The sequence below is a fragment of the Pyrgilauda ruficollis genome, unplaced genomic scaffold, assembly GCF_017590135.1.
Source record: "Pyrgilauda ruficollis isolate IOZ18807 unplaced genomic scaffold, ASM1759013v1 scaffold30, whole genome shotgun sequence".
NCBI lineage: Eukaryota > Metazoa > Chordata > Aves > Passeriformes > Passeridae > Pyrgilauda > Pyrgilauda ruficollis.
In genome coordinates, this window is record NW_024524378.1 from 7,746,507 (window position 1) to 7,760,353 (window position 13,847).

Sequence of the window (13,847 nt, forward strand, 5' to 3'; positions counted from 1 at the left end):
ACAGGCTGCAGGTCGCCCTGTTCAACAGCAGTGAACTATCAGATCAACTCAAACCGCATTGTCCAACTACATCTTCAGACTAAGATCCTGTACAGTGCTGGATCATTTTTTAAGTACTCAAGTACTAAAAGTGATCAACATGTAATGCACCTTAACTATAATGCATTCTTAGAATCATATAATCATGCATGCTGGAAAAGACCTTTAAGGTCATCAAGCACAACCATTAACCCAGCAATGACAAGTCCACCACTAAACCATGTTCCCAAGTGCCACATCTGCACACCTTTTAAATACCTCCAGCAGTGGTGACTCCACCACTTATCTGAGCAGCCTGTTCCAATGCTTGACAAGTGTCATTTGTGTAGAAATTTTTCCTAATGTCCAACGTAACCTCCCCTGGTGTGACCTGGGACCGTTTCTTCTTGTACCTGGGAGAAGAGACCGATCCCCATCTCACTAAAACCATCTTCCAGGTGGTTGTGGAGAGTGATAAGGTCACTCCTGAGCCTCCTTTTCTCCTGACTAAACCACCCCAGGTCTCTCAGATACCCCTCATCACACTTGTGCTCCAGATCCTTCACCAGCTCTGTTGCCGTTCTCTGGACACACTCCAGCACCTCAATGTCCTTCTTGTAGTGAGGAACTGAACTGAACTGAACACGGGATTAAAGATGTGACCCCACCAGTGCCGAGTGCAGGGGGACAATCACTGCCCTGGTCCTGCTGGCCACACTATTTCTGATACAGGCCAGGATGCCATTGGCCTTTTTGGCCATCTGAACATACTCTTGTATGAAAACTGAAAACACTTTAAAATATATGTAGGCACAAATACAAATAAATTTTGTGAAATTTGCTCCTTTAAGCTGCCATGTAACTGTTAGTCATTGAGGTATTGAGCATCAAGGAACTTAAATGCCTTAGTGAATCCAGGCATTTAACAGGTCTGAAGGCTCAGAGGGTCCACAGCACCAATGGATGGGCAAGAAGCTCTATGGACACTTTTCAGCACTTGAAACTAATTGCAGGGACTGATGTAAAAATGTTTCAAGACCACTGGGGGCAAGTAATTATGAGTGTCTTTCTAAAACTCATGAGGAAGGTGGCATTTATTTTCAGAGCTGAGGTAAGGACAGAAAAATTACTTGATATCTGAGCAGTTCTAACCCGTTGGTATTGAGGGGGCTGTTGTGCTTCAGTTTGCTGTCAGCAGTGTAATTTTCCTGTATGTTCTGTATGGCAGTAGTGAATTGTATGTGAAGAAAGCTACTGCCTTTGTTGTGCTCTAATTCTTTGTTTCTTTTCTTTTCTCAATCTTACTAGACTCCATAGATGGGAAACATGCTCGAAGAACTCAGTCCAGTACTCCTCTGGGAGAACTATTTGACCATGGGCTGGACAGCTGGGCTACCTCTATTTTTGTGCTTTCTTTTTTTTCTGTCTGTTCCTGTGACAATGGGAAGACTGGAGTTTCTGTATATACAATGTATATATATTTAAGCATTGTCTTGTTTAACTTCATGTGTTCACACTGGGAGAAATATAACACAGGAGTTCTTTTTCTTCCTTGGGGATATGATATAAGCCAAGTGGTAAGTATTTATCATCCCTGTTTTGGTTTTGGGTTTTTAACTATGTAATTGTTTTCATAATATTAAAGCAATAGAAAAATAGAGTTCAAGGCAAATATATTTGGCTGAGATATTGAAATATGTGAAACTGCAAAACCCTAGAAGTAATTCAGAAATATTTTCTGCATTTGCAATAAAGGGCTGCTCTTGAGCAAATTGTCAGCATCAGTGATTCATTGCTGCGCAGGAGAAAAAGGCTTGCAGCAAGCCTAGCAGCCAGACAGTGCCCATGAGAATGTCATTTAACTGCATTTGATTTGTGGTATTAACAAAAATTACTATGCTATCTGAAGCCACAAGCTATTTTCCCCCCACTACCAGATTGTGAGGCACGATGTGAATTAGTGCAAGTAGTATCTATTAACAGTAATTACACAGTTATACACTACCAGACCTTCTCAATTCTACTCCATTTTATAACAAATGTGGTAATGGAAATAGCATTGTACCTATGCAGAGAGCAGTAACTGTTGTCAAGTGAGTTCTACTTTGAAAAATAAGTCAGTCATCATGGATGTCAAAAAGTCATAGAAATTCCGTAAGGTGAATTACTTATCAACCCACAGTCAGCACCAGCTGAGTTCTTGTCTGATTTTCAGCCCTGTGGACGTCTTCAGAAAACGTGCCCAAGGCACCACAGTGAATGGTGTCCTCAGTGCACAGATGAGTAGCAGTATTAACAAGCTTAGTGCACTTCCAAGGGCCCAGCACTGGTCTGTCTGTGGTCTGGCTTATCTGTGTCTTGGATAGCCACGGTCTTGCAGCCTGAGGAGCACAGTCGGTCTTCTGAGCTTCCTGGTACAGGCACGAGATGAAAGGTGCAGCCAAATAATTGAAAAGAAGTTTGACAAATACTCGAATATGTGTTTTAATGGAAATACAGTATTCAAATTAATGGCTGCAGATGTAATGCTGTAAACATAATCAGAATCCAGTGGTTTGAGAACAACTCAGAGATGGTGGTCCAGCTGTGGTGCATCTGTGTTGTCCCCTAGTAAATAGGTTTTGGGAGAAGAAGTTGGCTCAGGACTAAGGCATTAGGCAGCCAGCTGGTCTGCAAGTTTCAGCCGTGTCTGTGTAAGGCTTCTCCATGAAGTTCTTCCAGCAGGAGAGGAATAGCTATGTTCAAGCCTATTTCACTTGCTTCTCAGATGATCACTGTACATGTGAATGTTTAGAAAGCTCTGCTGGTTGCTGCAGCATCCAAACTGTGTTAGTGGTTAAATCTGGGAATGGGTATCAACTAGCAGAGCAGTACTGCTAACACTGTCAGTGCTTGTTAGTGACCTGTGCCTGTGGCCCTGTTTTTAATATTTCCCTGCCTGACAGATTTGTGGTGAGGCTGAATATCAGTAAAGTTTGTAAACTGCTTTGATTAACTGGGATGCAAGGTGCTAACAAGTGCTATTTCCTGTTCCCCTCTGATGCTGAACTGCTGTCCTGCTCACTTGCTTTTTAGTGCCTTCTGTGATGACTTGGTTACAGTCAAAGTGATAAGCTTGTAAATGTGAGGAGTTTTTGATGCTCTTTAGCACAGTCATCAGCAGTGGTAGAAGACTGTACTATTGAAATCTCTGTATGTCACTTTTCCCATCTGTAAAAAAATAGCTGTTTTGATTGCCTATGAACAAAGAGAAGGCAGGCTTTGTAGCTCAAGGTGGTATTTTTTCATTAGTCCAAAATATGCTACATATACACCAAAAAGTACATAATATATTTTTTTCCCCAGTTCTACTGACTAGTCTATTAAAAGATCTTAATTCCCCTAAATATTTGTTCTTGTTTTGTTAACCCATTCAGCAAATTTATATTATATGTGCACTATTAAAGATAGCTCTTCATCTCCAGTAACTTGGAGGATACTGGGGACAATAGCAAATGGCTGATGATGAGTAAGAAAAGTGATGTTTCCCTTGCTGTTTTTTTCCCCATTGCTTCTCTGCCAGCTATTCCCACAGTCACATTTAAAGCAGGGAGTGTGAAAGCACTCACTAGCTGCTTCCAGACTGATTCACAATGTTTAGTTCAGTATTTCCTCCATGGCATTCCTAGATGGATTGCTGCGGGAATTTTCCTCTCTGTCCTGCCTTCAGTAATTTCATCTACAACTTAGTGCTGTTGCACTGGCATGTCAGACACTCAGGGGGTCATGTCCCCTGCTCCTGCTTTTAAACTTGTTGGTAGCCAGGAACTTTGGGCTTTGTTATTGCCACAGAACTCAAGAAAACCAGTAGTTTTTCTTGAGTTCTGTCAGCGTGCAAAGAGAGGGCTGATGACTTTAATGAGCACTTAACTGGCTTGTGGCTCCCAGGACACTGCTGCTGAGTCAGCTCTGCTGCACATGAACACAGCCTGCTCACGGGCTCTGCCTCAGCTGTGCTACAGAAAGAGCTGCTGTTCCTCATGAAAAACACCTTGTTATAGACAGGGAAATCTGTGGGAATTATGCACATCACGTTTTTCTGTCACTTGATGACTCATCAGAACTGGTAACCCAATTATGCTAGCTGGGCTGTAATTGGCACTCCAATTAGCTTTGATTACAGCAGACAATCATTTGCAGGAAGCTGTGGTTTGTAAACTTGAAAAATGGCTGTAATGTGTCTGAGAGATGCTTGGTCAGAGGACCATTATGTTTGTGGATCCAGAATCAAGGTGGCAGCAAATGCCGCAGGGAAAGCGATTCCTGTCTCTCCTCCCTCCTGCACAAGCATCTATCCTGTGCTGATTCCTGAGTAGCAGAAAAAGGTGCAGGGAGAGGAGCCTCTGTATCATAGCATCTAGACAATTTTCATACACTTTTGAGTAAGCACACCTATTGGAAACCCCAAAAGTCTGAAGAAAAGGCAAAAAAATATACCTTTGCTATGATCTGTGAGAAATTCCCTTAGATACATCTTGTGAAAATGAAGACTTTTATTTTTGTCCAAGACATACCAAAGAAAGCTAATATCTGCAAATTAAGTTTCTTGGAGGAAAAAAAAAAAAAAAAAAAGAGAGAAAGCTTTCCTGAGAAATTAAAATTTCTGGCTTCTTGCCATATGTTAATTTTCATACATCATCTTCTTTTAAAAAAAGATCTGTTTTCTTTCTGAAGAATTTAATATTACCCTAATGAAATACTTGCCTCCTCCTGCTGTTGCTTTTCATAAGCCACTGCAGTTGAGTTCATAGCAGGGGAACAAATTTTTCCTTAATATGATGTAATGATACCTCTGCTCCACTGGTGCTGCCTTAAGTGTAACAGGAGAAACCCTTTATATTCTTAATCAAAACTTTAAAACTGAAGAGCTGTGTGAGAGCTGCTGTGACCCAGACAATTCCACTCTCCTTCCTCTCCATCTCCTCAGCCAGAGGGGCAAGACAAACCAAAGAAAGCAGCACAAGCAGCAAAATCCAAAAGGCAACAGGCAGCTGTCTCTGGCCCAGCCCTGGCCCTGCAAGGAGAGGATGAGCAGAAATCCCACATACAGACAGAGGTGTGCCTGAAGGGACGGGTGCTTGGACCGTGAGCCCCAGGGTTTCAGTCTAAGATGCTTTCCCAGCTGCTTCTGCCTGATGGCTTTGGACAGTACCACCTAGAGCCTCTGGGAGAACCCTCTGCCTGCCTTGGAACTCTGAATAAATGGAAGTACACGATGCCCCTAGCAACTGAAACATTGTAGGACTTCCTGTTCTCCTTCCTTTCAGTCAGAGCTGGGGAAGGTTTCTTTCATGAGTGCCACAGACCAGGTTTTCTTTTGACAAGCTTATTTACAAAACCCATGCTGAAATATGTTCCATATGACCTTTTCCAGGGATGTACTGTGGCAGAAAGTGTTTCAGGAGCTAGCAGAGAAATCCCAAACAACAAAAGTGCACATCACATCTTGAAAAAAATTTCTACCTCCTCTGGGGGGCAAATTAAATAGCAAAATAAAAGTGCAAATATATTGTTCTTTGGTCACATTATCAGAATCCACAATTTAATTTCAGTTGAAAGGATCTTGACTTTCAGACCTTTTATAATTTGAAGTGTCTGTGGAAAGCATAGCCCTTCTTTTGAAGAAAAAGTATTATTAATTAGTTTCAAAGTTGGAGCACAATGGAACTGTTGAAGTAAGAGAAGTGGTAGCAGTGAGGAAGCAGTGCTGGCCAGACCATGGTGTTTGCTTCAAGCTGCCTCCAGGCATGGCTGGAAACTGATCTCAATACTCAGTTATCTGAGGGAAGCCCCATGGTCTACCTATGTGAAATCTGAACAGAAGAATCTGCTATGCACAGGCTTTTTCTACATCAGACTGCTTCATTCTTAACCACTTGATTATGATTCCCCACAAAGCTTTCTTGATTAATTAATCTTCCACATGCCTTTAGTTATTTGTCTGTAGTGTCTAAATGCAAAATCATCTTTTTAGGTAAAATTTTTCAAAGTCTAAGCTTTGCAACCTTCAATTATTTATTGAAATTAAAAAAAAAACCGGAGAAAAAAAATAAAGTAGAAAAATTGCACATCACATTAAAGCTAACTCCTATTGAAATAGCTTGTAGGAAATCATTCTTTCTCTTTTAGGCAAGTGTCACATTTATTATCAGAAGACTGAAGTGGTCTTGTATTTTAAATGACTGCTTTCTAGATGTTTATTTTGAGCATTGTGTTAATGGAAACTATTTCAACACATGAGCAATTAATACTATAGCAATATGCTAGTCAAGTTGAATATTACAATAAAATTAATGCCAGGTTTTTGTGGAATCATAAAGAATTTTAAAGCATATCCATGATTTTTTAGAAGATGACAAAATATTTGATTTTTAATTTCATCATGTAGAATATCATACAGCATACTAAATGTGCCTGTGTGTAAAACAGAAATGGTAAATCAATGGTAAGAAAATAAATGTGTGTACACACACAATCTAAAATATTGTGGTCACAAAACTGATACCTGAAATAGTGAAAAGACATGAAAGTCATGGTGATTTAAAAATATCAAGAATTTTAGAGAACAGGTAAGAGGCTAGGAGGTAGAAGACTTTGAGGGGTTATACTGCCTTATGTTTATATAGAATTTTCCCAATGCCATATCAAAGAATTCTGATTTTTTTTTTATTTCATTACTTTTATTTTATTCATTTTATTCTGATTTTACACAGGAACAAATGTGACTATGTTGCTGTTATTTACAAATTTGTGTCAAGATAGGGAGCTCCTGCTCAGAATCCAGCTGTCCTGCTGTCAGCTATATCAGAGAGCCTATAAATCAACATCTTGTATTTCCATATTTTTTCCATCACAAGTATTCCTCATCCTCATAGAGAAGGTCTCGGAAAACCAAAAAATATTCCTGGTCAGATGCTGGTGAGAGTTGGAATCCAAGATTGTACCCATCTGCATCACCTTGCTATATAGTTTTCACTTGTGTTATTGTGGTGGGTGGATGCCAGACAAAAAGCTGCTCTAGCACTCCCCTCTACAACTGGACAGGGAGAGAAAATATAATGGAAGGCTCATGAGTTGATAGAAGGACAGGGAGAGATCACTCACAAATTGCTATCATGGGCAAAACAGACTCAGTTCAGGGATATTAATTGAATTTCTTATGAATCAAAATCAAAGCAGGATAATGAGAAGTAAGGCAAATCTTAAAAACACCTTTCCCCTACCTCTCCCTTCTTCCTGCGTTCTACCTGCACTCCTCCACTGGCACAGGGAGACAGGGAATGGGGGCTGTGGTCAGTTCATTACAGGTTGTTTCTTTTACTGCTCAGGGAAAAGAGTCCTCCCCCTGCTCCAGAGTGGATTCCTCCCATGGGAAACAGTTCTATGTGAACTTCTCCAATGTGAGTCCATCCCATGGGCTACAGTTCTTCATGAACTCCTGCACCATGGGTACCTTTTCATGGGGTGCAGTCATTCAGGCACAGCCTGCACTAGTGTGGGTCCCCCACAGGATCACAAGTCCTACCAGGAAACCTGCTCCAGCATGGGCTCCTCTTTCCATGGGTGTGCAGATCCCTGCCAGGAGCCTGCTCCAGCAAGGGCCTCCTGCAGGTTCACAGCTTCCTCTCAGGCACCCACCTGCTCTGTGGGGGATTACAGGTGGACCTCTGCATCCCCCTGGATGTCCATGGGCTGCAGGGACTCAGCTGCTTCACCATGGGCTGCACCATGGATGCAGGGGAACCTCAGCTCCAATGTCTGGAGCACCTCCTGTTCCTTCTTCTCCACTGACCTTGGTGTCTGCAGGGCTGTTCCTCTCACATATTCTCACTCCTTTCTTCCCTGGAAGCAATTACAACTGCACAATATGGAGTTTTTTCCCTTTTAAAATATGTTATCCCAGAGACATTGTCACCATTTCTGGTGGAGCCTTGGCCACTGGTGAGTCCATCCTGGAGCTGTCTGCCATTGGCTCTGCTGGACATGGGAAAAGCTTCTAGCAGCTTCTCACAGAAGCCACCCTTGTAGCTCCCCTGCTGCCAAATCTGGCCACACAAACCAAATACAGTTATTTAATTTGGACTTTTCATTTTACAAAAGGCTGCAATTATTTTTACTTGCTAGAGACTACATTTATATCTGAAAATTACTAAAGCTGGTTTATGGTAGAGAGATAAGTAAAAAACTTGGCCATCTTTTCTTAAGTAAAATTATTCAGTTGAACTTAGGAACATTGCTTTACTTTTTTTTTTTTTTTTTTTTCCCCCACCAGCAGTGCCTTTAAAAGAGTTTATACAGCTGACTAACAGACTTAGGCTTTGCTAGTAATTTTGACAATCCTCAATTTTTTGCTAGTATAGCTTAGATCAAGGGACACAGCCATTTCCTCATCCTTCAGGCTTTCTAAAGGAGGTCTGCTTTCTAAAGCTGGAGACTGCTTCAGTGTAGTCAAAGTGATGAGTCCTTAAAAAACAATATACCAAAATTTTGAAGACAAGGAGTGGGTTTTTTTCATATGCTACATCTGTTAAGAGGCAATGTCGATCTGGGAGTCTTGCATCACCAAATCCCAGGGCAGGGCATTCCCTGTGAGAGCCCATTGCATCCACACCCCTGTTCCTAGACATGCACTGACATCTGACAGTGATGCTCATGACTGCCCTGCCAAAAGTACTGACTGTAATAATGGTTAATACTAAAGTTCCTCTTTTATCACGTGCCAAAAATGTCTGTTCAGGATTCACTGTGTGAGAGTAAATTCAGGCTCCATCAAAGCCAGTTGGAGTTTTGCCATCAACTTTGATGGGGTCAGGATTCCATCCATCATGTCTTATGGGTAATAGAATACAATTTCTTCAGGAAGCCAAATGTTAGCTCTGATGCAGTGGATTGCAAAACCCTTTATATGTGTCCTTAACTTAGACCAAAATTTGACTCACTGTCTTCAGTGGCCCAAGACATAGTGGCACTCACTAGCGCCTGCTCCTCCTTGCTGCAGATCTGTTGTGCTGCTTGCTCTTGCAGAGGCAAATCAAACATCCAGTTCCACAATGCAAAATCCAAGCAAAGCCTCATAAAGACCTACATACTGACAGGGCAAGAATCTTGATTTCAGACAGAGAGAAGTAAGTGAATCCAAATGTAGTATTATCTATGTGTAATAGAAGTTTAAGCAACATCAGCATTCTGCTCTTAATCTGTGATCTTAAAAAGCCTGCTAATTAACAAAGAGATTTTCAGTGTATCTTTGAGTTAAAATTTAATAGAAGACTAGAAATGTGCTTGTTGAAGTTCAACTGGAGAAAACACATAACATAGGAAAAAAAAGCATTAAAAAACCTAAATAAGAAATAGTAAAATCTGTAACACAAGTAAAGCTGGAAACCATTTTTTCATCTCAGAGCAAGAAGCTGCATTGGGTAGAAAATATAAAGGTTACTGAGTGTTACCTGGGAATAAATAGATGAATATGCAGTTTTCTAAATGGCATTGTAATTAACATTGTTATTTCATTTAGAGCTAGTGTAGCATGAAACATACAGCCCCTTATGGGTCCTATGGCAAAACCAAACAGCTGAGAACAAAGCAGGCTAGAGAAAGAGAAGGGCAGCAGTCCCTCTAGCTGGGTGCTCCTGAGTCTTGTGTATGTGTCCTTTCACTCCTAATGCCATCTGCGTGATTCTTTTTGTGTCCTGTAATGGTGTTATCTGTCGAACAAATTAAAAATCAGGGAGGACTTCATCTCCTTCCCAGTCTTTTTATTTCTTCACATTTAATTGAATGTTTTCATTATTTTTTATTGTTTCATGTGGGCTTAGGGTTTTTCTCCCCCTTTCTCAGTTATTCTGATATAATCAGTTCAAGGGGCAGAGCTGCAAAAATAACCACATTGCCAGTTCTGAAGTCTGTATCCAAAAACAGGGAAGTGCACGTGCAGTGGGGAGACCTGGCAATAGAAGTGGATTTAGGTATTTTGAAAAGGTAAGTCAGTAATATTTACCACATACAAACAGATGCAGACATTACCAGGGAAGGTGCTTGTTTACCATATTTCATACATTTTAAATAATTCTTTTGGTGACCCTGCAAGTTGCTTTACTGCTTAGAAGTAATTGTTTTGCCATGGCAGCAGAAGGTAAAGTAGGGGCAGGAGGTAACTAACAGATTTTTTTTTACTTTTGCATTTGTATTAAGATGATAAGTGAAATTCTCTGCCTTTAGATGCAAAGGATTGAAAATCAGTTATCTTTTTTTCTGTAGGTGTTAATAGCAGCATATCTGCTCACTGGTACTGTTGGTGTGGAGGTCTGGCAGAAGCCTTTGCTGTTTGGTTATTACATTACAGATGTATTAGTTATCCTGCTTATAGGTAAGTGTTCAGATCTATACAAAAGTGTAGTGCTTTTTAATAATTTTGATTTGATATTTTTTATACTTCCCTCTTTTTTTTTTTTTTGTTTTACTTTTGTAATTGTTGGCTAGTCCAAAAATACATTAATAGAGATAATTAAAAGGGTTAATACTGGAAAACTTTTAAAAAGTATATAGTTTTGGAAAATTTGTTCCTCACTGAATTAGTGTATGCTGCACCCAAATAATATAGAAAATACTCCTGATCTGCATGTGCAGTTCAGTGCAGTGTGCTGGCTCGCTGGGCTCCCAAAATCTCAGGAACTCCTCATGTCACTCAGATAAAATGTCACTTACATTTATGTATATTCTAAGTTTAATGTTTTGGCCCGGAGCACGTTATGTTCCAAAACATTATCTACAGAGGGAATGAAGACATTGTTTAAATAACCTTAGATGCACAACTGCAAATATGAATAAAAATCAGGTGGTTTCTAAGCTCTTCTTTAGAAATCCTTTGCAAAGAGAAGAGATTTATTCTTCATACACAGCAGTAGCCTATTTGGTCATTGTTTGATACTATCAGTGTAGTTTGAAATGAGCATTGAATGTTTTTTGACTGCTATATTGAGATTGAGAACAAGAGCAGTTACATTTTAATGAGTTAAAAATATAGGAGTCTTAGCTGGAAATCTGTGTATGCAAAATATCTTTGATGTGTTGCTTGGAAGGTGAAGAAATTAGCATATGCATTTTGGAGATTTTTATGAGCATACAAGTGATGAGAAGAGGGCACCAAAATAAAAAAAGAAAGGAAGAGGGAAAAGAAGTGGTTGCCTTTTCAATAGCCAGTGAATGATGAGAAGAGGGCACCAAAATAAAACAGGCACAAAACCTGTTTCACACAAACACTCTAGGCCTGCATCCCAAGAAACATTTTCTGCTCTTGAGCCAAATGGAGGACTTGGTTGTAGGTGCTTCCCCCATGTCAGCTCAATAGGAGCCATTTGAGCATTTTGCACTGATGTGTGCTCTCACCACCCTCTCCCTATGGCAAGGTTGTCAGCAGGTACCACCTCTTGCCCCAGCACTGCTTCCCAGAATTCTTAAGTTAGAAAGGACCCTGTGTTCATATGCTGTGCTTTCTAATGAGCAGTGTCTGCAAGGACATGGTTTTGTGCTTTACCCAAAAAAAAACCAACAGTGTGTGACCAAGATGATACAGTCTTTTTCTAGTCAGACCTGATTTGGGCACTCTGAGGAAAAAAAAAAAAAAAAAAAGGAAGAGGGAAAAGAAGTGGTTGCCTTTTCAATAGCCAGTGAATTATTCACCTCTGACAGAGGTGTAGCTGTAGACAGGGAGTGATTTGTGCTCTTGAAGCAGCACTGCAAGCCCAGGGCAGATGGATGCTGGCTCACCCAGAATGGGCAGGTCAGGGCAGCATTAGGTGCTAGCAGAGGCCAGCCCACTGAACACACTTGTTCTGTGCTGCACACATCAGTGCTTGCATCCTGTCACTAAGACACATGACAGCCCGTTCAGGGAGTACTCTGAAGGCTTCCCTTGCACTTGGGAAGCCATGGATGAAGGTTTAATGCAAACTGTTCAATGTAGCAGGAACATTTGCGGAAGGGAAGCATTTCAGTGTTATCAGTGTTATCAGATCTGCAGGTGTGAGCATCCTTTTTCATACTGTGCCAGAACCACCTGCAAAGCAATGTTTGATGGACTGTTCCATTAACACTAGAAAGAAGTACTGCTTCTGTCTTCCATGGTATGCTTGTATTAATGGATTTCTGAGCACAGAATAGTATTTCTTCCATCATTGTCCCAAGCAGAATAGGCTTAAGTAGGAGCCAAAATGTTTCTTCAAAAACCTTGTCTCTAGCACACTAGGCACAATGTCATCTTTTGTAATTTACTTGAAGTTAAATATGGGGTTAAAGTACGCAAAATTGACTCTATATTACAGACCCATCATAGTGCTTAGTAAATCTGCTAGAATCAGACACTAAATTTAAATATAAAAAACTAGTATCCTTCCACTTAGGGTCATGCTGGTCCAGAAAGCACTGCCATTTCATATTTGAATCTTAGCTCGCCAGTAAGGTGATTATCATTGGGTAGCCTGTGTGCAGTGACTAGTGATATGTGACATTTTTAGGAGCTTGTAGTAAATTGCAGGACCCTATTGCGACTGCAGAAAAAGTACCTGCCTAACCTACACCAAGGGCCAAGCAGCCAGGAAGATTCAATTATTCTCTCCCTTAGAGAGACTGCAGCAAGTGTGTCTTGCTCAGCCAGAACCATTTGTATCAGAGAGCCCACTCTGGCTTGCTCAGTTAAATGCCTTTGTGGCTAGTTAAAAACAAAGTGGGCCTCTGATGCTTTTTACAAGCTAGTTTCCCAGGATCCTGAGAGGAGCCATTAAACCATAAATGGCTGTGCTTAACCATCTGATGGCATTTAGTAGTCACTAGTGGTCCTTATAACAACGAACCTGTAGCTGCTCCATCAATACTTGGCATTTGTTGGATGCTTTTACTGTTCTGTACACAACGAGAGTTCAGCTGCTGAGCCGTCGCTTCTCTGAGAGCAGCTGGGCTTTAGCTCCTACCTTCTGTGGTGGGAAGGAATCCAAACAAGATGCACAAAAGTGTTTTTCAGATGTCTTTCCTGGAGTTTTCTGGGAAAAAAAAAACAAAAACAAAAACCAAAAACCAACTTCATGTATAACCTAAAGATGAACTCTGCGAAAGCACCTCTTCAGAGGAAGCTGTGGTATCACCAGGTGGGTGACACTCATTGAAAATAATGGAGCTTTTATCAGGTGCCAGAACACACAAAGATATACATAAAAGTGCAGCAATACTGGTGTTTAGATTAGATGTTTTAGGAAAGAGAGCTTTATGTGTGTTCCTGGGAACTGTCTGGCACACTGTGAACACCTGTAGGAAAGCCAAGTCTTGAGCTGCTGAGCAGTGACCCTGTGAAATAGAGAAACTTCAGCTTAGTATTTTATGGGAATTTGTCAGCTACCCAGCAAACATGATCCTGTAATTTTCACTGGCAGTGAATGCAATTCCATCCTTCAGCTCCAAAACACGCACCTAGCTGGACCTTGAATCAACGAGGAAGGTCCTTCTCTCTTTCCAGAGCAGCTGACCGGGCTGCTAGGCAGAAATGCCTTTCTCTCCCAGCATGGGAGCAGACAGACCCTTTTAAAGTTATGTGCCTGTGTGCTCATCTGGAACTAATTGCTCTGCACTCATCAGGGCTCCTGTGGATGACACTCCAAAAGCTCTCTTGGGATTTAACCACAATTGTCCCATAGCATTATCTGGCTAACTAGGGTCCCTTCAAAGGGCAGCACTGGGGTGAGGACTATCATTTATTTTCACCCCTCCAGGGCATCCCAAATGCCTAACATTCCCTGTCA

General features: G+C 41.0%; 1 protein-coding gene across 1 annotated transcript in view; it reads left to right on the plus strand.

The window, feature by feature from the left end:
• The window catches only part of LOC121356856 (ethanolaminephosphotransferase 1-like), a 55,474-nt gene that overhangs the window by 24,481 nt on the left and 17,146 nt on the right, over positions 1-13,847 (plus strand). Inside the window, exons 5-6 of the mRNA XM_041473701.1 lie at positions 1,327-1,595; positions 10,318-10,426. Coding sequence (XP_041329635.1) covers positions 1,327-1,595; positions 10,318-10,426 — 378 coding nt within the window. The remainder of the gene's footprint in view (positions 1-1,326; positions 1,596-10,317; positions 10,427-13,847) is intronic.